The 25,945-nt window shown below is 36.0% G+C and overlaps 1 protein-coding gene across 3 annotated transcripts in view; it reads right to left on the minus strand.

Moving 5' to 3' along the window:
- Positions 1 to 2,843: 2,843 nt before the first annotated feature.
- GUCY1B1 (guanylate cyclase 1 soluble subunit beta 1) overlaps positions 2,844 to 25,945 on the minus strand; it is a 39,849-nt gene continuing 16,747 nt past the window's right edge. Inside the window, exons 5-15 of one of the 3 annotated variants that reach the window (XR_004253182.1) lie at positions 22,704 to 22,901; positions 14,791 to 15,021; positions 13,197 to 13,313; positions 12,210 to 12,343; positions 11,231 to 11,428; positions 10,401 to 10,638; positions 9,380 to 9,520; positions 8,059 to 8,213; positions 7,342 to 7,468; positions 4,051 to 4,139; positions 2,844 to 3,722 (exon numbers count right to left, since the gene is read on the minus strand). Coding sequence is in view for 2 of the 3 variants with exons in the window: in XM_032186053.1 (XP_032041944.1) it covers positions 3,699 to 3,722; positions 7,342 to 7,468; positions 8,059 to 8,213; positions 9,380 to 9,520; positions 10,401 to 10,638; positions 11,231 to 11,428; positions 12,210 to 12,343; positions 13,197 to 13,313; positions 14,791 to 15,021; positions 22,704 to 22,901 (1,563 nt within the window). In the remaining variant the exon portion in view is untranslated. Of the gene's footprint in view, positions 4,140 to 7,341; positions 7,469 to 8,058; positions 8,214 to 9,379; positions 9,521 to 10,400; positions 10,639 to 11,230; positions 11,429 to 12,209; positions 12,344 to 13,196; positions 13,314 to 14,790; positions 15,022 to 22,703; positions 22,902 to 25,945 lie in introns of all 3 variants that reach the window. The other 2 variants (XM_032186053.1, XM_032186052.1) reach the window with 2 other exon arrangements.

A 25,945-nucleotide genomic window follows, 5' to 3' on the forward strand; every position in this document is an offset into this window, starting at 1 on the left:
TGTGTGTCCATGGCACTCCAGTAACTAAGGACTGAAAAGTCTAGGAATATCCCTTTGCTTAGAGCCAAAACAGCAGCAAAATTATTTTACTATAGTCCATAAGCCTTTTCCCTTTCCCTTTCCTCTTCCTTTTCCTTTCCTTTTTTCATGATGGCTCTGGAAATGCCCTGAATAACCATTTTATAGTTTGTGACAACATATGTCTACTGTTGACCTGTCACTATGGTGAATTAAAAATACATCAGGATATGGATGCCTCAGACCATGCTCTGGCTCCACGGAGATGGGTATTATTGATAAGGCTATCAAGGTTTCAGAGTACAAAAATGTCTAATGCAGTGTACAGCTTGGCTGCAGCACACTCAAATGTTTACTAGCTTTAGATTTTACAGGAGTTTTGTTAATAGAAAATGTTCTGGGGTCTTCAGCTCCAGCCAGCCCCTATTCATATCAAATGCTACCTTATTGTTTCCTATTTCCTTCCTATGTAGATGATTGTCTTTTGAACATGAGCTTGTAACTAGTCAGATGTACTCCAACCTGCATTAAACACCGCAACCAAGTCATAAAAAAAACTCACATAACCTAATTGTTTTTTTCGTACTTTTGTCTTCAGGTCTCCTTCCTAAGGGATTTCGTGTGTGTACACTTATATAAAAATGAACATCTTGGGTGCTAGTAAACCGTTGCTGCCAATGATGCATTTGTGAGATGATAAAAATGTGAGGTTCCTCTAAAAATAAACCCACAAAAAAAAGTAGCAGCCCAATAGCAGCAGATAGGGAAGGGTGAATTAAAACTCCTTTGGGCAATGGTTTTTATTACTGTACCCAAGTCTAAGACATATTGCTGTCTAGTGACTTAGTGAACAAAAACTCCCTAGATCCTGCAAAATTTAAATGTGCACTCAGCTGATGGTAGTGAACAGTCCCAACAGAAATCACAGTAATAATGAAAAGGCCACCACTTTCATGAATAATGCATCTCTTTTTTATATCATTTAATTCTGGTGCAAGGCAGAGACTTTGTATCTCTGGGATCATTATAGCTAAGCTGCTGTTGCATACGTGAAGGAAAAGAACTATGTATGAGCTGCGTAATAGCTTTTGATACCAGTCAGAAAAACGAGAGCTGCCATCCTAATATTGTCTTCTGCTCTATCTGCTTACTTGTTCATTCTTGCCATCTATAGCCTAATTATGGCATCTGTAGATGTGTTTGCCAAGAAGGCAAAATTTGAAAGACCCACACTCAAGAAGCTGGAGTTCTGCTTATGTAGCTTATTATTGCTTGGTCTGTCCCCATGTAAAACTTTTCAGAAACATACGTAAGAGTTACAAACAGAAGCATGCCACCCTTCCTGTCAGCTAAAGGTTCGAGCTAATTTTCAAATTGTGCTTATTTATAAAGCCTTTTTAGTTCCTTAAACACAGTAGTATGACTTATTTTTGTAAGTAAAAAATACAAGAATAAATGTTGTGATAATACTACGAACATATATTCAAACGAGTATCTTAATCATTGTTTATTATTCTCTTTTCCCCCCAAGTTACCAAACACAAAGTTATGTTTCCAGAATTTGTTCCCACTGAAAATTCACTGTACAGATTTTACTTTATGGCATGTAAATATAAATAAAAATCAACTGCATAAGGCTCATGAGCTGTAACATCTCAATCCAAACACAGCCTGAGAGAAGTGTAATGGTGATTAAAAAGTAATATATGATAATAATACATTCCTTTTAATATGCTAGAATTGTTAATATTTTTGCTAAAAAGTACAGAGGCATATTTGCCTAGCCCTGTAAATAATAATAATAAAACATCTAGTTTTGATGAAACTCTGCATAGGGAAGGTCAATGAAAAGATCAACAAATATAGGCCATATTATCAAATGGCTTCATTCATTGTAAGCCTTTATAATACAGCTTCTAAGGTTTGAGAGTATGTGCTTAATAAGCTTGCTTCAAAATTTACTAAAGCCAGTGAAAGCACTTCTGATGATTTCAAGCCCCATAACAGATAAAAGTGGAAACATCATCCAGGAAACGCTAGCAACAGTCAGACTTCTCAAGTCAACTGCAGCACCACCTTTAAGGCATATTAGCAGAGTCCTCTGCACAGCCAGCCTTAGTAAAACCTCAGAAAACCAAATTCTTTTGCAGATATGAATTCAAAGAAAAACATTTGATCCAGAAGATTAGAAACAGCTAAGCATTCTGTAATTTGTAGTTTCATTGCTGCTTTCACTTTTCTTCTCCTTGTTTTCTTTCTCCTTTTTTTTTTTTAACAAAACAATACTAAGATAAAGTAGATGTATTTGTAAATGCCTTTGAATCAGATTTTTTAAGTTATTTTACCTCATGTTTCAATTAGAGAGCCTCTATTGAAAAAGTAAATCACTATATTTAAATCAGAGGCAAGAGAGCACACACTAAGGAACTAAATACCCAAAGTTATCTGAGAGAAATGTTTAAGCAATTTTATTTTTAGCTGTTGAGTGCAGCATTTATTTGAAGACTTTCCAGAGGAAATACCATGTATGTGTTTCTGTGATCTCTTCTACTATATTTGGAGCACTAATCTACACATTTTTAACAGTACTTTAACCTGAGGATGTTATCCACAAACCTGAATGTGGGAGACTCTTAAACATATGTACGCATTGGAACAATGACTTGAGAAATTACTTAATCGTGAACTTGGAATTACAACATGGAGAACATGCTTGTTTTGTGTCAACTGCAACACTAAAATGAAACTTTCATTAAAAAGAAAACTCTAAGATTTCTACAAGTCAGTGGAAAAAATAATTTATTGCAATTTATTTTGCACATTAACATGAAACATTTATACATATATATTCTGTGCTCATAAAGTATAGTAGATAGACAATTTTTATACACAAAGTAATTGCACTATCCTATTTTATAATGCAAATATTCAGAAATGTCAAACAGATAAGAATGGATATTATTCACGCAAAAATGCACCATACATTGAAGTTATGGAAGGTCAAACACATCTGAAACCTTGTCCAATTTTACCAAATGTATCAGCTGGTAAAATAGGAGACACTATGTCCCCTTACAAGCTATATATCTTTGAATTATGCCATGATGCCAAGAATACCATCAGGTTCTCCCCAGGAATAATATAAAATTATTTCTAAAAATTAGAGACCAAAACAAAAGGCAACCATGACAATCATGTTCTAGCAGTATGCCTGTCAATTCTGGGAGCTCTATCAGAAAAGAATTAGAGCACTATCAGTGGCTTAAAATTGTCCAGCAAACTATTATTAACATGACAAGTTAATTTAGTTAATATAAAACAATGCAAAATACATTGCAAGAGAACAGCAATTCAGTAAAAGTACATCAGCACATGCTTCAAATGGCAGTGTCAGACAAACAACCGCCTCCTTTCAACATAGACAATGTTTACTTAGTGTCTACAAAGCCAAAATGCAGGATGACATCAAAAGAGGTACCTTTTTCTAACCGAGTTTTAACAGTGCATCAAGTGTTATTCACAAAATGAACAGGAAGCATGGTAATAGCAGAAGTAAATATGATAAACAAGTTTTATAGAATAGCTTTCATAATGGTGCTTTATGTATTATTTTTACAAATAGTTCTTTAGGTTCTTCGTTCTGCCAAACAATTGAAATGCTTCCCATCTTTCCAGAAATGTCACTGATTTTTGCAACCACTGTACTGCAAAGATGGAGATGAAGATGGTGTGAAGCATCAGACTGAAGTGGTTATTTGTGGCGTGCATATTATGCAATTTTTATTCGGTATTATTTGGTGATAGGAAGGGCCATAAAACTGACATGCAAAAACGCATATCAAAAAGAAAAAGGAAAGCTTGAAATACATGCCCATAGCAGAGATATAACAATACCAAACACTAAGGAAAAAGTAGCAAGCAAGCCTGGAGGAAAATGATGAGTATGATTTCAGGACTAGGGCAAAAGACAATGTTACTGCACACAGGAATGGAAGATATAAAGTGAAGTAACATCCATAAACTCATCCTTACTGCCTGGCCCTCTATTTGGAGACAGTATTGCACCCTGTTCAGCATCCTTTTCCTCTTCCCTCAGCTCAGAAAGCATCTTGCTTTGTTTCCTTGAGTGCATGCAAGTAGAATTTGAAAAGTAAGGGATTTTCTTTGAAGCAACAACATAGTGGATCAATGTAGTGACAAAATATGTTTGACAACTTGCAACCAGTATTAGTAAATAATAAAAATAATAGAACAGAGCATAGTTAATACAAGCATTTATTTTGTATGTGTTTGCTGTATGTAAGAACGTAGCAGTTCTTACATTCCCTGGTGAACTACTAGCTCTGAGATACTTTAACTTGTTCCAATTAGTAATGTGGGGACATGGGAGAAAAACATATTTGGAAGAGGGGAATGATGGAAATTGCAGTCAGACATCTGAGGTTCTCTGCAAGCCTTATGTTTTATGAGTCAGTTTCTCATGAGAGAAGCTGCAGTTGAACCTCTGTTCATGCAAGCAAGCAGACAAGTAGGTAGTCAGAGTTGCTTTGGTTCTATGTACATTTCTGATGCAATTCTAAATTTTGTTGGAATGGTAATATGGAAGAGATACCTTAAGTGGGAATAATATAAAGGAGCAGCGTTCTGAACAGACAGTGAGTGATTCTTGTAAAACAGATCTTTCCCAGAAATAGATGCTACTCATTCACAATAGAGATGCCAACTTGGTAACCAAGTCTGAAGTATGATGAGTTGCTCCAACCCTATCACGTTCTACAGGCTCAGAGAACACACAGCATATTTTAGACCTTGGTTTCATACCTCTATGCCAGTTGTAACCATTTTGTCCTCTTTCCCCACCATATATCAATTACTGGGCTTCAGGGTAAAACATTATGCTAACAGATTTGTGAATGCTGAGCTTATCAATCCCTTAGACATATGATGAAGAAGGGAACACATCACTGTGATTCAAATCTAGATTTAAAGATATTGGAGGTAGAAAACTTCACAGTAAAAGAATTATCAGCAGAAATATCTTCAGGATGACTTAAAAATATTTTCAGGTTTACTTCTTTAAATCAGTTCCTGCAATATTCTGGAGTGACCGTTCAAGAAATATATATAACATGTAGATTCCGAATATATGTTAACATGCAATATTAATCATTATGAATGGCCCCCACTGAAATTAATCACACTACACATGATAATAAACATAAGCATGTGTATATGTTTGAAACGTCAGACGGAGTAAGTATCTGAAAAGAAAACCAAAACTGTACCTTTGCAAAGCAATTACTCTAAGGTAATACAACATAAAAAGTTTGTTATCTGATTTCTACTTTTGGATTACAACTATTATATACAGACTGTAAAGTGCCAGAAATAACAACAGTTTGGAAATCTTAAAGTAGTAAATCTCAGAGCATCTTTTTGTGTGTGGACAGATGAAATGGTGCAGGGAGTGAAAAAGAATGAAAAGACCATTAGAGAATGATCTTCTTTCAAAGTCACCTCTGACAAAATGATTATCAGTTTCATTCACCACATGAGTTATCTTTCTACTTTCCTATTCTCTGAAACTTACTACAACATAAAAGAGATACCTGTGATGGGGGAAGTCCTTCTGTGTATGATAATTATACATATAACTGTAACTAACAAAAATCAAGAGAGACTTTTCAAGTGTGCTTAAACTGTGACTCTTAAGTGCTCCTGACAGCAGTATTCTGTCAGGTGTATTTCTGCCCCTATGTCCCCCTCTACAAAGCTGAATTATTAAATAATGGTAACAGCAGGTACCTCTCAGGGCTGCTGTCAGATATTATACAAGACCTCTAAAAGGAAACGGCAATATTTAAAATCATAAATTTCCTGAACCTAAAGTCATGTGAGATTGAAACATGGAAAAAACCAAACTTGACTCAGTACTCATCTGAAGTTTTACATTTCAAATTACAATATTCCCTGATACAAATGATAGGACATAATTTTTTTAATGCAGAAAAAAATCTAAGGTGTTTAATTAAAATATATTTCATATACAAGTATGGATTTGAAAAATGGTACCCATGTGAAATTACAGTTAACCTTGATATAGAATAAAGTCATAAAAGTACTATCAAAAGTGGTGCCCAGAATATTATTACAAGTAATACTAAAATACAGACTTCAGTAGAGTTTAAGTACAGGCTCTCCCCTGAATTTTAATACTGAGGGGTTAATATTGGGAGTTATCATCAAAATGTCAATATTCATATACTTGGGTACCAGTGGTATTAAAGCTGAAGCCGATTTCCTAAAGATCCCAAATGGTTTAGCAGCCTAAATTTCATTTTCAGAAGCACATGAGAATTCAAAAGTACAATTAATTCTCTGTGACTTCTCAGTTCAGTGAAGGTTACTGATGACTTGCATTATTTTAGTCTGGTATTTTTAAGATAAAATACATTAGTTTAGAACCTTTTTGTATTACTTCAGGACAAATTTCAAGCTATGTGTATTACTTTTACCCACTTTTCCCCCTGTTTGCAACGGGTGGAATGTATGCACCTGCTCAGCTATGGCAAATCAACTGGCCTACAGTAACCTGATTAAGTGTCTAAGTTTGTAGCCCACTTATGAGTTTAAATTTCATTGTTCTTTAATAAGATTTTGGTTACTACGTGCCCAAACTTCTGAAATTGACATAAAAGACCACTTAGTGCTTGAAGAGCTTTACACTATGTCATTTTGACAGCAGGATTTAGTTTCATATGTCATTCAGAAGACATATTTTTCACCCTGTATATTTTTAAATAAGACCTCTATTACAGTCTGTCCAAGCAAGCAGATCCATCTGAAATTAACAGAAAACCACACACATCAATTGAAAATTTGCCTGCAAGTAGTTGCTGTACTGTTGCCTAAATATTTGAAGGCACATTTAATCACTCACTGTAAGAAATCAAATGGTAAATTTTGAAGTGCTGATAACCAGACATGTCAGCTAAACAGAAATGGACATTATATTGCAAAATCTACTACAGTGGAGAAATCCGTAAGAGAGAGAGAGATAAATATTTAAACGCTTGGCATTCCCTCAAGGACTTTTTAAAATATGAAAGTATTCTTTCAGGGACTGCACAAACTCCAAAGGCAAATAATCACGGCCTTTAATCTGCTGTCAAGATAATAAATGCATTAATGAAAGTGTATACAAAACTGTTCATTTCTTCCAGGGAACATTTATTTTGCAAATGCAAATGGATCTCAGTAGTTTAGATTAAATTTGTCATATTTATACTGTGTTTAAAAAAAATACACTTTGGTTAGTCATACCTCTGTCTCTGTACTCTTTCTGGACAAAAACCAAACCTGCATTGGTTCTTTTTTACCCTTCATAGAAACTGGACCCCTATATTCCAGGTGGAACTGAGGATCTGAATTTTCTGGTGTCATAAGACACCTGAAATTGAAAGAGAAAACATGTAAATCTATGTACTATGCACACATGCCATGCACTATATAAAATATTACACATACAGATACATGAGCAACTTAACAAAACAGTCAAGTCTATCTTCAGATCATTATTATATTTGCATACAAATAATGTTGTATCATAATAGACTCTGCAGTAGTTTCATATGAACTCATACACTTAAATAATGCAAAATGATAAGGAGAAATTATTTTAAACTAAAAAAGGATAGATTTACATTAGATATTAGGAAGAAGTCCTTTACTATGAGGGTGGTGAGGCACTAGAACAGGTTGCCCAGAGAAGCTGTGGATGCCCCATCCCTGGAGGAGTTTAAGGCCAGATTGGATGGGGGCTCTGAGCAACCTGGCCTGGTGGGACGTGTCCCTGCCCATGGCAGGGGTTGGAATTAAGTAGGTGATCTTTAAGATCCCTTCCAACTCAACCCATTCTGTAATCCTATGATTCTAATGTTTTGATAGGTTCCTATCACTATCAGTTCTGAAGACACTTTGATGTTATACAGAAAAAGTGCTTTAAAATGTCAACAGCAGTAAAAATGGTTACTCACTCACCTGTATGTATACTCAGAGACATTGATCTTTCCTTTTTCTCCAGTAGTTTCTGTTCTGCTTGTTAGATTGACTGTATTTCCAAAGAGACAGTAACGTGGCATCCTTTGGCCTATGACACCTGTGACTACCTCACCAGTATGGATTCCTATTGTTATCTTTAGAGAGAAAAAATAATGCTTGAATATTTAAAATCAGTGTGGCTAATCTGCTGCTTCCAACTAAATACAGATATTATGCCATTTCCATTTACTAGCTGTTATTTGTGTTTGTTTTTTTTTTCCCCCTCAGTGGACAACTCCAGCTTCTTCAAAGTTTTGCATTTTGTGTCATTTTGTGTCTTTATTTATTTATTTTTTTATTATTATTGTAGTGTTATGTCTCTGCCTTCCACAAGAAGGAACAAACATTTTTTTCTAACATGCACCATGCCATTTTGCTATTACATACTGTGAAATAAAAATAAGTGGAGAGAGTGGCATACTCTGCAGGTCTGTGTTTAATGAGCTCTCAAAGATGCAGAAACGGATGGTTTAGGCCAAGAGAAAGACTGTTTCTCAGAGGAAATATGGTGTTTTGCACTTAAAAGCTCAAGTACAGGGGTTTGAAGAAACTAATTCTCATAGCACATTATGGCTACTGTAAAGCCCCCAAATCAAACCTTCTCACTTCCTTGCCCACTGAAAAAGTGAAAAACACAGACCTAAGCTAAGTGTTAGAGAAACAGGCTTCATATAAATAGAAATTAGTATCAAACTCATTATTTATTTTGCCCTCAGAGCTTTTTGATGAGGACAGGTCAATGCAGCCTCATCAATCCTATATTAATGCACCAACACCTTTAAAAGGCCCATAATGACTGAACTTCCACTGATATACACTACTGTTAGAATCACAGATGTAACTGCCTACGGAACCATACTTTTCTATTTATAATGCAATTATTTTCCCATGCTGACAAGAGGATCTCAAGCACAATTGCAAATGTCAACAAGGGATACTATCATTCTGTTCATTGAGATGAAGAAGACTCAACTAATTGTATTTGATGCACAGTGCAAATTTGTTGATTAGATTAAAAAGATCAGAAAACAAACACACATGACGTGGACCTAATTTAGTTCTTTAAATGGTTAAGCATAATTTTAAGGTCTGAGGAACTATACACAATACATCTACATGTGATGACTCTTCATATTATTTGTAGAGATATGTCTCAGAATAAAGTTTGCACAGACTGGGACTTTAGCATTATGGTATTTACCAAAGCATTATCATCATACCAAAGAACAGGCTCTTCATTCAAGCCCACACATTTACTAACCTGTACAGGCTCACCATCTACTTGAACTTGGCCTGCTATTTCCATCATATCCAATGCCAGGTGACAGATAGATCGTGCATGATGAATGCAAGGCTCTGGTAGACCACTCACTGTCATATACTTGTCCCCAACTGTTTCCACCTATTATGCAATAGGGAAGACATGCATTGTTCAATTAGTTGAGTACAAAATTCTTACTGTGGACTTTAGAGTACTAGAATGGATGTAGTGCTTCCTTCAAGACGGCTTGTCCTTTCAAATATTTTCCCTTTGCTTTCACTCAAATCATTCTAATTCTAATGACCTCTTCTTGTTATTGATAAGCATTTATTGTATTGATAAAAAATCAGTGTATTAACAAATTAAAATAACACTGATTATGTGAACTTCAGCCTCTCTTTTTGGGTCTTCTAGAATTCATGTAGAAACTGAGTGCCGTGTTTACTTTGACTCACACACTTATTTACTTGGTACAGGATATAAAACTGATTTCTAGTAAAAACTAGCAATAGATTTCATACATGTAACATACAAGCATATACATGTACACACACATAAATATATATATATATGAGACATACATATCTACTTTTGTATCTTGTAACGACCATATCTCCAACTATACCTCATTGCTACTGAAGGAATGAAAATCACATTGAATAACCAAGTAATAGGTTATAATTTACAACCAGGAGACTGAGATATATGTCTTAAAGCATAGGGTCAGCAGAACGACAAACTGCTTACTTAAGTATTTACATTTGCTAAATGTGGAAAGAAAATTATACATCCACGCAACCAGTGCCTGTGCAGAAAAACTGCTGAAAACTATGCCCTGTGTGCTCCTTCACACACTTAGCGATAAACAACATACTCTTCTTTAGCTATGTATTATCAGGCAACACCATTCAAATCTAACTACTTCTTTCAAAAGCCTGAAGTCCAAAAGATGGAAAAGAGAGACATGACAGTAAATTATTGAAAAGTCACAGTTTAAATTACTTGAAATTTTTCTGCTTACCTTGTAAACAAATGGATTCCTTCGTGAATCAGTCAGAATATCAAATCTTGTGTAAAGATCATTTAAAAGGTTAACAATCTTCATGGCTCCCTCTCCAGAGGCATGTTTACTACAGAAAGCATTGAATCCAACAATGCCACTAAAGAGAATGGTGACATTGTCATAACGCTTAGCTGGAACAGGACGTTTGTGTCTCAGCTCATTTGCCACTGATGGTGGTAGAACAGAGTACAGTAACCTAAATGAGTAAGGAAAGAAAGACAAAAGCAAAAAAAGAAAGAAACTTAAGAAAGGACTTTACATATTGCAGACATTATTAATTCTTCTGACATGATCCATTAGTAGTGTCTTGGATCATTTCTACTTACTCCTTAAGCATTTCTGCTATATCTACTAACCTGTCAGCGTGGTGGTACAGAGGATATAGTAAGTGGTCCATAGAACGCTGTCTAATAGTAACATTTTGGGCATTCATCAGATTCACCTGGCTACAGCAATGGCAGGTAAGAAAGCTTGCAAAACTGCTATTTTAGGTTAATTAGGAAAGCAAAAAGGATTGCCAGTTCACTTCTCATAACTGTCCGTATAAAGGAAGGAGACATCAAAACACCTGTGTGAGCTACAGCCTATGCTGCAGAAGACATTTGACAATCTGAATTACAGAAAACCCTATAACGAATTAAAATGAAATGCTCTTTCTTGACTCCAAAATTACTGGCGCTGCGTATCTTTTATATTCCTTCCCAGATTCTTCTATTTTGTGAAGAAGGTACCTATAAATAACATATTGCTGTGACTGTTTCAGATCAAAATCAGGATTTGGTTCTTACGTATCTGTTTTTTTCTTTTCATCTTCCAGTGCACGTAGTGTGTGCTGCAGTCTGTCAGTGAGGATCTCAAGCTCTTGAGTCAGCTTATATTCCTCTCTGAACTGCTCTCCCAAAAGAACCAGATCACGGGTAGCATCATGCAATGGAATATCACTCAGATATAACCCTCTTCTGGTTAAATCATCCAAGTTCATCACACTGCAGTGTGGAAAAACAGATAGCAATATGGGTACAATTAAGTTTGCCAAAGGAGCATTTAAACCTCAGATGAACAGCAGAGATTGTGGAATAACAGAAAAAAAAATTATACTTCTAAAATTCTGGTTAGATATATAAAATATTCCTTCTACAAATTACCTTATTTGTGTTAAAACATGTCTGTTGATTTTTGAATTTAAATACAGAATTCTTACTGAGGAGTTCCATGAACATATGAAATGCACATTCTTCAGTGAACAAATAAAAGTGAGATTATCTTAAGGTAGCCTCTACTCTTCTTGTCTTCATCCACTCTCTGTTTCACTTTTACACGTGAGATTAATGAGGTAATCTGGTATACTAGCTCAATTAGCTAAAGCCTTCCATTCAAGTCCCAATCCCTTTTTATAAACATCACTGCTCTTTTAAATTAAAGCTTGAATCCTCAAAAAATGAATCCTCATAGGAAACTAAATCATAGTGACATCTCAGCTTTCCCAGAATAAGAAATAAGGGGCAAGACTTGCCAAAAATCACTGAATCATGAGATATTCTCACTTGTCCAAACTAAGACAGAGCATCTCAATGTTTATATTGAATTATTTAATAATCAGCTAACTTCTGATGTTTAAATTCTACCTCCTCTTTCAGTATAAACGAAATTCAATTAAATCAATACCTGGGCCAATTAATCTCTGTAGAAGTACTTTCATAAGTGCTCATAAAATTAGTAACTGTAAAATGAAAATCAATATTACAGAACTCTTATGGTTTAAAGTACCTTGGTGAACAAAGAAAGAGAATGCTGTCTGCTTCAGGCAAGTAGATCATTTGCCCTTTCAGGCGTAAGCAACTGATTTCTGTGCCAGTCAACTCATCTTCACACTCCAGTTTTTCTACATCTAACAGCCCCTCCTGGTGATTAAAAAAAAAAAAAAGTCACAATTATTTGCAAAGTCACAATTATTATGGCATTGGTATGTGTGTTACTTATCACAATGTGTATGTTAAGTGCTTTCACAATGAAGGCTGTCAGAATGTCTAAAAGTTACACCCAACGTTAAAACCCAATTATCATTTGAGCACAGCACACTATCCTTACTTTAATACTATCATTTTCTACTTCAAAGTTACAAAACATGGTATCTTTATCTTCATGTTTATAACTTCTTGTTTTCTTCTGTGTGATTTCTTCACAATCATTTGAAACAAGATTTGCCTATTCTATGAAGTTCTAATTGTGCCTGGGAGAAACTCTAAGAAATCTTGTTGGTTTCTCTCAGGTACAGTTTTCTATAAATAAACAGGCTCTTTGGCATAGTAGGCTCTACTCTACATGCTGCATTGCTTCACATTGCTGCCTCCTCCCCTCCCTAGAGAAAAGGGTACAGAAATGTATAGGAATGTATGGGCTTAAGCAATATTTGTCAAGCAAAATTTCATATTTGTCTCCCATATTGTTATGAAGCAAAAGAGCATATAATTACCTTTCTAGATTTACTTTGTTATATGCCATATGTGGGGTTGGCCCCTTGCAAAGAAACCATCAGGCATGAAGTAAGTATACTTCACCATTCCTATAAAACATTTAACCTAACTAATGAACATGAATTCAGACCTGACACTTTTTCTTGTCTCAAGACTCAAAAGAGATTGAGCTTACTACTGTTCAAAGAATATTTTCTGAATACTTCTGCTTTTTCAGCACTTCTTATCTCTCCAAAGCATACTTACTTATAGAAAAGCCAGGTGAATATTCTCTAATTACCTTGGTCCTCAGTACAAAGACTGTATTGATATGTGAGAGAATCCCATGAAAACTAATATCAATATGAGGCCGGACCAAGGAGAAAACTGACAACAGACTGCAATTTCCTGGCTGCAGCTAAAATGTAAAGGGAAAAAAAAAAAAAAGGAAAGAAAAAATGAAATGTTTTACAATAAAAGTATACATGGAGTAATTATATTCAATTAGCTTAGATGACAATACTGAACAGAAGAGAACATGTACTTTTTACATTTCTCCATTACAACACAAGGCTTTCAAATTAAGAATTTTACAACAAAAGTATGTTAGAATTCAAAGTACAACTCTAGCCTGCAAGATAACCTTGTAAATTTGTGTTAGGATATTTCACATTAATTATCTGACAAACTGCCCCCATTCTACAGAAAAGTATAAAAAAGCTTTTCAGTGTTTTCCTCTTAAGTATCCTCCCTGTAACTCCTTTTACAATGGTAATCCATATTCTCTAAAGTGTCATCTGGTAGCAAGGATTCCAATGGCCATCCTCAGCAGGCTAAATAGTTATAGCTGTTCCATGAATGACCTTGAGAAAAATTTCAAAGCTCTTCTTTCAAATCATTCCACAAAATCCAGGAAGACATCACCACAAGCCAATAGCAGGAAAAAGTAAATAATGTAAAATTGCATTTAAAAAATATGGCTATGTTTCATATACAACATCATATGTGCAATATTAGCCCACATAACTATAAAGGCCATTTATTTTTTTAATTCTTTTACTTTTGTTTCTTTCTATCGTATCATTTTTTCCTACTGCTTATTTTTAGAAACTCTCTGTCCTTTCAGGCAAGAACCAAGTTATCCTATTCATATACAGAATACATAACATTAAATTGGCCTTTGAATGATCTTCTATTTCAAATAACCAGAGGAAATCACAGCAGCTGCATTCAGTTCAGAACACAGATTTATATCACAATCATAGTTTGGCTCACCTCAGCTAATATTGATGCTTATAATGCACAAGCTAAGAAAGCATATAACTTCTGTTATTCAGCTCTTCCTTTTATGTGCATCAGACACCTCAAGTACATATCAAGGCATTTTTGTGAAGTAATATATACAGAGTATGCACCTGCCGCTACATTATAGAGAAGTATGTGCAAGACTATTTCCTAAACCACAGGCCAACAAGTCATGCTGTCATAAATCCACTTGTTAATCTAACACTTTTGCAACAAATATATCTTGGAGCAGGCTCGTGAAAAGTAAAAAATAAAAATAAAATTAAAAAAGGAAAAAAAAGCTAAAACCTGAGCCATGTGGGTGATCAGGTATTCTCTGTTTGAGCTTATTCTCTGGTCTGTTACTGCACATTACAGACATGATCTTTAAGGAACAGAACTGTTGCAGGTTAAGGGCTATTTTTCATATTCTTTTTTCAAACAACAGGAGCACAGTACAGCAAGTGTTACAGACTTAAATGGAAATGCTGTTTAGACAGAGAATCCTAAACCTGTTTTACTCATCTTTTAAAATAAATAAACAAACAAACAACAGCTGTGTATCATCTAGCATAAGGCATCTCTATGACTATGTAACAGAATCATCTAACCTGTGGAAGGACTCTGTATATAGCATTGCCACACTGTGTGACCACCAGATCTCTGTCAAATATTATGTGGAAAGGAAAGGCCTTGCAGAAAGTATAGGGACTGATGCGAGATTCTTGGGTACCATTTTCTTCAAATCTGTCAAGGTCTTCATAGTAGTCCTCTTCTTTAGACTCTTTCTCTTCAATTAAAAATTGAATGTGGTCACATTCCTCATTTCTCTGCTGAATTACCTAGAAAAAAAGTAATGAAGGAAAAGATGAAAGACTGAAAACCCTTCTATTCATTATTAACTGCAATGCTACTATGAAGACAGGGATACATTTAGACCAGAAAGACAAATTCAAGAATGATAACTGTGTCTTTAAAAATTCTGTGTTTTAGTAAGTATTTCTGATTTTAAAAAGTACTTGTAATTCCAGGGGAGGAATTGTGTCTTCGCTTAGCAACAGTTGTTCTTCACATGAACAACATACTGATGATCATTCAAATATAATATATATGTGATGAGTGAAATGTACATCTTGAAATCAGGGATTCAGGCTCAGGTTATGCTTGCTTTTATTGGTATGTGCCTCCCAACACGACTCTCCCCTCTCCTTGAGTGGATCTGTGTCAAGTCTTGAATTACACAAACCACTTGAATCCTTCTATTAATGAAAACTGCTTGCAAGGCCTGTAAAACAACAGCAAATAGTGCTTGATTGGAGGGTGGGCATGTCACAGTCAGCCAGAAGAGAGGTAAATGGAGCAAAGGTTTGAATGTGCAGTTCTTATCCAGTGATGAGTTCAAGATCACACACAACAGATAAAACAAAAAGCAATTACAATCTTCTACTCGATGATCTTGAGGTCTCTTCCAACCTAGAAATTCTGTGATTCTGTGTGATTCTCAGAGTTGTATTCCATATTAAATGAAATCATAGATGACTCTGGTTATTCTGCATCAGTGAAATCTCAAATGTCTTGAATAAGCATTTCTCTTTAGAAATTTTACTGAAAGTTAGTGAAGAAGACAAAATTAATAGGGATTATTTTGTTTGCAGGGAGAGTCATATGTTATAGTATAATTAAAGCTAATAATTAATAGAATAACATAATTTACCCTGAGAGGCCAAATTCACCTCTTCTCAAGCCTAATTAGATTTAATGACTGGAACAGAACAACTCTATTTACACAGTATTGTTTAGCAGCAACTTTTTGGAACATGTTGCTCTTGGTTCTGTTTTCACAGAGCCTGATCTTAACAGCCACTGAAACAAAAAAAGGCTTCTTAAAATCTCTAATGCATCCTGATTTTGCCCTTTACACATCTAGCCACAGAGACTAACGGTTAAAATAAGAAAACAAAACATAGATTGTGCAAACAGTGATGTTTAGACTATTAAACATTTTCCCTCCACAACTGTTAGCTGTGTTAGCTGGTGGTTTGGGGTGTGATGATACTTTATTTGTTCCTATTTGCACGCAGCAGCATAAAACAACATAATAGTATTTTATTTCTAAATGATGCTAAATTTAAGAAGGTGGTGCTCCTAGATCTCCTATTTGACTATAAAAAGTTTCTTCATTCACCAAAGCAGTCATAAAATTCATCTTTAAAGATTGAATATTTTTAAGGAAATGTTCACAGTAACAGCAGATGATATTCAGAGATATTAGTATTACCACCTAATGACCATCTTAGTCACTGCATACTCTGTCACCATGCGACACCTGTACTTACATGTTTTGTCCTGCTACCATGCAGCACTGTAAGGGTTTTTCATAGCTTCCCATTTTTTATTAGAATGAATGATGCATCAATAAACAAAACTCAAGTGTTAGTTAAAAAAGAACAGCATTAAACTAGACCTGCTACATGCTTCAAAATATGTTTAGGTTTGTTTGAGGTATGATCCTCTGCAGTTATTACAGACTTTCACGGTGATGAAGTCAGTCATCATGCACATTGTGCTATCTTACTTATCTTTATAGATAAGAACTATGTCAGTAACAGTACAAAGCTGCAAATTTCCCCAGCATTTTCAACTTCATTTGCAACACTATTTTTGACTAGACTCCAGGGCATCTAGAAATGCTGGCTGTACTAGCGCATCATGATAGTGCAGCAGATGCACTATAGGCAAAACACATGGAAATGTGTCAGACCTACAAAACAGCCAGAGCACCAGCTGCACACTAGTGGTAAGCCTGATATGCTGTGGACACAGCAGATCTATTGAATTTGGTTCTGGTCTTCCATGCACAGACCCTTATTAACAGAAGCTACAATCATATTCCTCTACAGGCTAAGAAAGCTACTGAATCATCCTCAAATAACTCCCTATTGGATACATAATTTCATGATGTCTTTCCTGCTCATTTAATTTATGCACTAGCTCATCTTCCTGTCTTGTGATCTCACCCACCTCAAACAACTTACAACTTCCCTTTTTCTGTGGCATTAGAGATAGTGAAAAAAATCAATCTTCAAAATGATATATATTTATATATCATTGTATATATATATACATATATATATTTCTTGTCCTAGAAGATGAAATCCATCCTAAGAAAGTAATGAAGGTAACACAGAATAACATGGGCTGTCTGCTTAGAGAGACCACATTCTCCAAGTGCATTCTTGAATTACAGTGACATTCACAGTAACTAAATTCTAGTCATTTTTTCTACAATGCCTTGAGCTTTTACTTGTCAGAAAAATTAAAATCAGCACTTCCGGCAATTAACATAATACGTTAAAGTCTGTCCTTTCACCCTTGTACATATGGGTCCAACCTAACTGGCCAGATACCTACTTGGCATAAAGACCTGCTCTAGCAACAGCTTCTAGCAACAACTTCTACCTGAAGTAAGCTTAACTAGGATAGAACTCTTCTATTGTCTCATTCTGCAAGCAAAGATTGCAAGCCACAGAATTTCAACATAATTTTAATATTGTTGAGGAAGCCTCAATTAAATGCTTGACAAATGAAAGTTCAGTGACAGAAGTGACAAAGCCAGGAATTAAGTCTAATTCTTTTGCCTCCCTCTGTGGTCTTAGCTGAAGTGACATCAGCTCACCACGTCTAAGAGCTCAATCACCATAGTAACTGCAGTTAAAAATTGAAGGGAAAATCACTCTCTTGGTTTCAAAGAGAATATATAACATCTAACTGGTTACCCACCTGTGCTTTTCAGAAAATGTATTTTCAACATTTGCTCTTGCTTAGCCAAGTGAAAACTCAGACCAATATTTCAGGGAGGGACAATTTAGGGAACAATTATTTTAAACATGCCTCTATGGTTTAATATATTTGGTGAGCTTCACACAAGGTATTAAATCAAACAGTATCAATGTGATACAGCATGTATAACAAACACATGCTTATTAATATATTTAGCTTTCTCTAATGTAACTGCAAGACAAGACTCAGTTCTATACATACGAGTGGGTGCCTGAGATATACTCAGATCTCAGCATCAGTGACAAACAAGAATGTCCTTAGACAAGGATCTTTTTCCTTTGCATTGTGAAGACGAATATATAGCCATTTTTTTGTCATTTAAAACTGAATACAGGATTACATTCTTTATCTCTTTTGATCAAAACTGACCGTGCAATGCTACTTGACAAATTTCACTGCAGCTCTTCCAGGGTGGTTCCAAGTGGTACCATCGTTACCTTTGCACACCCAAGGCTAAAACTGAAGGGAACTGCACTGGGCTGAACAAGCAGTGTCACCTCAGCTGCTCCTCATATGTTTTGCTCTCTAGATACTTCATCATCTTTGTTGCCCTCCTTTGGATGCTCTGTAATAGCTTTATGTCCTTTTTATACTGTGGTGCCCAAAACTGCACACTGTGCTCAAGGTGAGGCTGCACCAGCGCAGAGCAGAGCAGGACAATCCCTTCCCTCAACCGGCTAGCCATGTCGTGCCTGATGCACCCCAGGGTACAGTTGGCCCTCCTGTGATCTTGTCAAAGATCTTCTCCGGCACTTTTTCATTTGATACTGTAAACCGTCTTCCCTGACAGTCTGAAAGAGATTTTTATAATCCAATCTCAGATAATAACAGAACTGCAGCAGGCTGTTTTCCCAATTTTTATTTTTATTTTTTTTTTGGCTTTGTAGGATTTTACAACACTCTTCATTGTCCTGTACCATTTGTAGCCCTGAGAGAATCCGTGTCCTGACTTCACCTTTATAGGTCACCTTCATTTATATACAAACAACCTCTGACAAGCAAAGCAAGAGAAGGCACAGCCAGAAGGCTGCTTACAGAGAGCTTACGCCAAAGCTAGTAACCAGCAGCGTGACGATTTTTAGTTCTCATACTGAGACTGGCAGAAGTTAAATATTTTTAGTGTGTTCTCAAAGTCAGGAACAATTCTTAGGACAGTATTTGCTGAAAAAAAAAAAAAAAAGTTCTTAATTCTATTTAGCTAAAATGGATTACAATATCAGGGAAGATAAGGCAAATTGGATTTGAACTAATCAGTTGATTAATGTCAACCAAGGCTTTCCGTAACTATTCAGCTGGAATTGTGAGTTCAAATTAAAAAAAAATAAATCCCTTTCAGTGCTAACAGAGTTTAAGAGAGACAAACTCAGACCTTTCTTTTTTCCTTGCCTTCATCACACACGTTTCAGGTGTTAAAAGGCATTTTTCCTGACAGACACTGTTCTGGGAAAAGCCCGACTGTATAACACAAGAACATACATATATATGTGACTGAGCACTGGCACAGGCTGCCCAGAGAGATGGTGGAGTCTCCTCCTTGGAGATCTTCAAAAGCCACCTGGATGTGGTCCTGGGCACCCTGCTCTAGGTGGTCCTGCTTGAGCAGGAGTTGGACAAGATGAAATCCAGAGGTCTCTTCCAACCTCACCCATTTTGTGATTCTGTGCAATGCATGAAACAAAATCTAAACACTTAATTAAATAAAAAAAATAAATTGTAAACAATTAAGATATTCTGCCAACTTCTCAGAAACTGTAATATGAAAGACAACTTCAAGCAAAATTTAATGTAAATGTAAACTTAGAAGTCTGCACTATCTTAAGAAGATTTATGTGAGCATTTGTTCTAAACAGTTGGAGGATAAAAGTGGATAACAAAGTATTAAACATCATGTTGCAGATATGGACTTCATACTAATATAAAGAGAACTATAGATCTTACTAAAACAGTCCTATGTTGGATTGTAATATAAATGTTTGAATAAAGAGATTTGGAAGGATAACTCGGGAATCTCAGCTCTGTTCTTTCAAGTAGGAAGGTAACTCCCATAACAAAATCAGAAACTTAGCGCTGAGTACTAAGGACCTTATCAGTTCAAAATAAATAAATAAATAAATAAATGCCAAAACACATTCTTCTTCATGCAAAAATCTAGCTAAAGTCCAAACTGAAATAATTTACAGAAAAGGTGGTACTGCTTGGTCTATAAAAACTGAGGGGATAAAAAGCAACTGCATTGTTCCTCTGTGCTGTGCTATTTAAACAATGCATTACTAACAGTCAGAAACACGTAATTACTAAATTATGGAGCAAGGAATTGAGATGAAATAAAATGGTTTAATTTTTTCTCCTGCTCCCACTTTTAGAATGGTGTAAAACTAGCCAGGTACCACTATGACAAACTTTAGTTTAAAATCCTCATTCTATAACATCAATGATTAATAGTTGACCCATGGTGTAATAGGGAGAGACTTCTATTGTCTGTGTGGATTAATTGCAAATTTTGGCACTGTCACCCTGCAGAAACATAGTACCTGTTTATTCCTTGCTTAGGTACCACTGAAGTTTGTGATTACCCGTGGAGTAAAGCACTATTTGGTGTCACTAAAGGTGTCAAAAGCTAGGCTTTATTAACTAGCAAAGATGAGAAGTTCAGGGCTGAGATAATATACTAACAGGGACATATTTTTTTAACAGCAATGAGAAAAATCAGGGTATCTGATGTAACAAAATGAGAGAGAATGTGCACTTTTTCAGTTAAGAGGTAATACCAATTTTTATGGGCCTATATGCCTTTGGATCAGAGAGTCTGGAAAAACAGTTTGGATTTAAATGAAACTTTGTGTTCACTTACAATGGATTTGACCAATATTGTCAAAATTCTATTTAATTACAGCACAACAATAAGATATCCAGAAAAGCCTAACAAAAACAAATAAAAATGAAAATTAAAATTTAGAAACACTATTTAAACTTCTTTAGGACATTTATTACTCGTGAGAAGTCATATACAGATATTGGTACTGTCCAATACAATCTTCTCAGTAAAGTAACATTCAGACTGAGGGCACAATTTGTCAGACTTTTGTTCTGGTAGCTGCTTTGCACAACCTGGATTTCTCCTCTTTCCCAGTGATCACTTTTGTCTATACATAACCCTTTCACTATGCTGGCAGAACTCTCTGTGATAGAACACCAAGCAACATAACTGAACAGATATGGGTAAAAATAACCCAGAAAAACAAATGTTATTTTGAACCTAGTTCACTTCCTCCATCTAGTTTATTTTATAGCTTCACAACAGCTGGAGAGACACATCAGAAAAAGCTGTTCTAGGACAAGCTCGAGTAGGAAGAGAAGGGGAGACTGTGTAAGTTGCCTGCACCACCAAAAGAAATGCTTGTCGAGCAACAGCTTCAGCATTCTTGCAGCCAACTTTCCAACAGGGTCCTCCTAGTCTGTCTTAACACTGAATAAACAGGGACAAAAGAAGAGGACTGTTTTGATTCTGTTGCATCCTTACCTACCTGACTGCTAACACTTGCTGTAGAAGTTTTAAATATGGATTTCTACCAATCAAGAATTTAAACAAAGGACATCACATATTTCCATTGCAATATGGAAAAAGCCATTCATTATAAACTTGAGATAGCTTATAACAGGAAGCCTGTTATAAGCAAATACTCCAATATAGGAGCAGTAATTACCTCTGTCATTGGGTCATTTTTAAATCTCTTATGAAAGCAAGCAGTCAATCAATCATATTTTATAGCAATGACTAAATAAATGTTAAAGTGAAGTTTTTGTTTTTAGACTTTAGCCAAATTAATGCTAAAATAAAGTATTACTTCAGCTAGAGTAGTGAAACTGTGCTAGAAAGGTAGTGTGGTTAGGGAACAATTAAAAAAAAATAAAAGAAAAAAGCGTGCTGTACCTGCTTAGATTCTTCTGTACTTGATGTAAAATATTTGATATGAACTGCAGTATTGCTAACACCAACAAGTTTTTATGTTGTCATTTTCCCCCTGATGTATCTGAGGCTAACTGCATGTTAGATCAAACCCCGATTTTACACTGTTAGACTGATCAGTTAATTTTTCTCTGTTACTCCGTACAGACTCAAATCAGAAGTTTCTTCTTCCATTTCACGAGTGACTTAGCACACATAATATTATGTAAACTGTATGACTAAGGAAAATTTTTCCTCTTCTGGGGCTGCAGGTGCATATCCAGTCACATTCCCATTCAATGGAACCCACAAACCCAGACACACAAACATATCTTGGTTCTGCTAAGGACCTGGCATGAATGCCAAGAGGAAGACTCTGCTCTCCAGCCAGGTATCACCAATGCACATCAGCCTCACAGTTTACATATAGATAAAGAATTTAGGAAAGTAGAAGGAGAACCCCTAATAACCCAGTAGCAAGTTTCTGTACATCATCTTCTTCTTTGAACAATGAGAATTTGTTCTGAACTGTTCTTGAGTAGGTCTGCTTGCAGATTAAATGCTGGCCTTTTCAGCATGTGTTTAAAGCAACCCAAATGACAGTGGCTCTTCCTGAATCAATACTAAAGCCACAGTCTAACAGAGGACAGCAACAACGATTGTTTGCCATCACTTCACTTGTCTTGATTGCATCCTAATGACATAAACATTCAATGTGTACAACCCTTCACACATTACCTTCATATCTATTTCCGTGCCATGGATCTGCTGAGCTACTGTTTTGATGATTCCAATGACAATATCCTGTAGACCTTCTCTTTCAGAATAGTAATGCAGAATGAGTCCTTTCCCCTTCTCTGCATCAGTGCATCTGAAGGAAGGGGCTCGCATACCTGGGTAAATAGTAGCAAGATGGTCATGCAGGGCATCCAGGTTCTAGAAGAAGAAATTAAAAACATAATTATAAGGCATTCACTTATTAGTTTTAACGAATGTAAGTACATATCTTGTCTAATCTGTTCCATGATTCCCTTTCTCCTCCTGGTCACACTTCCTGCACATTTGCTTTACTATTTCTAAAATGGCCCTCAGCAGGCTTTTCAGGTAGCTTGCAAAGTTCTTTCCATCTACTGTGGAAATGTTTAGACATGAATGACATCAAAACTAGCACTATAAAAATTACTCTAGGTTAAGAATTTATGCTCAGTTATGCTGTATTTCAAAACATTTGGTGATTAAAGACCTTGCATGTGTTTCTCAAACCTGTAGCTCATCCATTTGCATCCTTTCCATATTCTTGTCCCTATAATCTCCCCTTCAGATTTAGGTGTCAAATACAAATAAGTGTGTCTGAACAAGCATGAATCTTTCTCCATATCGTCAATGAAACAACAGACTAGCTCTATCACCATAACAGTCAACCCAAGCTTACAGGGCCTGACAAAGTCTCAAACTTCAAAAAAAAAAAACAACAACACAGAACACATAGAACATATCATAGCTACTACAAAAAAGTTTCAGAAAATGGTATTCAAGAAAGAGAAAAGGTCTTTTATATTTTAGCTGATATCCTGGACATCTTATGTATTTAACTTTAAATTTTCACAAGACAAATTGCAAATCTGGGCAGGAAAGTTAAAATGAGAAATTGATAGGCGTATCTAATGAGATAATAAAAAAGAGAACAACAAGATCAAAATCACACTAAGAATACAATGCTAGCTCTGACTTTGATTAGGAAGCAATTATCATGGCTCCAGCTTGCTGTTTACTGTATAATGTTTAATACAGAAAGAGCAATCTGGAGTGCTGATTAATGTTGCTACCCACATTTACCTGTTGTAAAATGTATGCAGTGTTTTTACATCCTAAGTCCAGAACATTACCGTATATTTAAAATGTAGTTCCCCCACACCGCAAACAAATGCTATCATCAGGTTTTGCATGTTGTTTTGCACAAGGAGAAGTGAGGTGAAAATACTTTCAATGTGCGGGCTGGGCCATTCTCTACCTTTCATGACCATCTGTCGATCACTAAATTTGTGGAAGCATACTGAACTTGATTTCATGTGAGCTGTGAGGCACTCAAGCATCTGCCTCTTCTCTTGGGAGGCCTCCAGAGGAAACGAGGTTCTTAGAAATGAATTCCATAACAGGCACTCAGCCTGGAACTTCCTCCTTCAGTTTTTTAATTTGTTTCAAATTCATGTTTTTGTTGCTATATCAACACCTCCAAATTAAAACTCGAAGAGGCAACAGTCTGGGAGTCAATTCATTCCAGCTGTTAGTGGGCATTCAATTGCAAAAAGCTGCAACAGGCTTGAAGGCAAATGCTGTTAAGATCTTCATAGAGTTCAAGATAATGAAATTGGAAGAGACTGCTTTGAAAGAGCATGGATGAAAACATGAGAGAGCTGACTTCAAGGGAGTGCTCCTGAATCTCCTTAATTGCGTGCAGAACTGTTCTTTCAGTACACATGCCTCAGAAACAGCTGGGATATACTGACCTTTTAGAAAAAAAGATTCTTATACGGAAACAGAGGGTGCACTATCCAGTTTTACAGTCATCAACACCTGAAGAATCTCAAAAGGAGTAAAGCAGAGAATGTTTATAATATGGTTGTCTAATGATTAACATTTAAGTCTGGCACAAGTGTTGCTAACAAATGGCAGTGGCCTAATTGTGAAAGACCACTTTGCCTCCTTAATACCTCATGTCCAAGCAACAGCACAGGTGAATCCACATGATTTGCCCTTTAGTCTCGACTGTCTAAACAGCTGGAGTGGAGGACTTGCCCAGAATGCGCTACAGCTGCTTTTGAGTCCCCAGTGTGTCTTCTCCCTGTGCATGCAGATTATGGGCTGAGCAAAGAGCTTACTGCATCCAGATCTTTGCTCCAACAGAGTCAAGAAGCAGTAGAGACGTGCATCAAGACCCAGGAGCTGAAATTGCTCCCAGATCCTGTCATTTAGACATCTTATCATTGTCACCTCTAACAACTACTCCTTTCTTCTGTTTGAACCATTTTAAATTGACATTGCAGCTTCTAGAAGAACAAATGTGTCTTTTTTCTAGTTTGTTCACCTGCTGTGGGCCAGAGGAGTGGTCAGGTACACATAAATAACAGGTTAAGTACTCTCCCTGAAATCTTGGCTCCCAGGCTCCCAGATTTATGCCAGAGCTTGTGCTGTGACCAGAGACACTAATTCTAGAGCTGCAGAGAGCAGTGATCATCTCCATGGTGAAACACACAGGGATCTCCAAGCAGGAATGAACATGGACCAGCAACACTAAGGCAGGTCCTGGCCTGTCTGAAAACAGCAAAGTTATGACTGGCACCTGAAATACAAAGATATGCTGTTCAGCTCTGTGCTGTACAGAGCATCTGGAAAGTGTTTTAAAACAGCAATTAGTCCCGTTAAATTTATTGCACTGCAATTATGAACAATTAAATAGCCAAGTAAATGATAACCTAAATGAGTCAGAACTAAAACCACTACTCCAGTGTTTCATTTTCTTTCAGCAGAAAGCTACTGAACATAACAAAAGCACACTTTGGGTTTCTTAGGAGGTATCTCTTTTCACGCTACGTCTCTTTGGCACAGTGTCTTCTTTCAATATGATTTGCAATTTTTCCAGTCCTGTGTTTTTCATAGGAAGTATAAATATTAGATTTGGTTGTGCTGTCTTCTTCCTCTTTCTTGAAGCCTGAAGTATCTGTGTTTCATCTACGAATAAACTGAATTCTCTCAGAGATGTCAAGGGAAATAGAATATAAATATGAGATTTATTTTCACATGCTTAAAAAAACAGCAGCCCTCTATTATTTCACATATTCCTGGGCTCAGTACAGGACTCAAGAAGCACCTTTTGGAACTGTTTTATTTATTTTAAGAATCTGACAAAATCTCGGCACATCAAGTCTAATCAAACCTATTTTTGTAAGCATATAAATGAGCTTCCTGACCTAATCTGACTG

This window comes from Aythya fuligula, chromosome 4 (assembly GCF_009819795.1).
Source record: "Aythya fuligula isolate bAytFul2 chromosome 4, bAytFul2.pri, whole genome shotgun sequence".
NCBI classification, from domain to species: Eukaryota; Metazoa; Chordata; class Aves; order Anseriformes; family Anatidae; genus Aythya; species Aythya fuligula.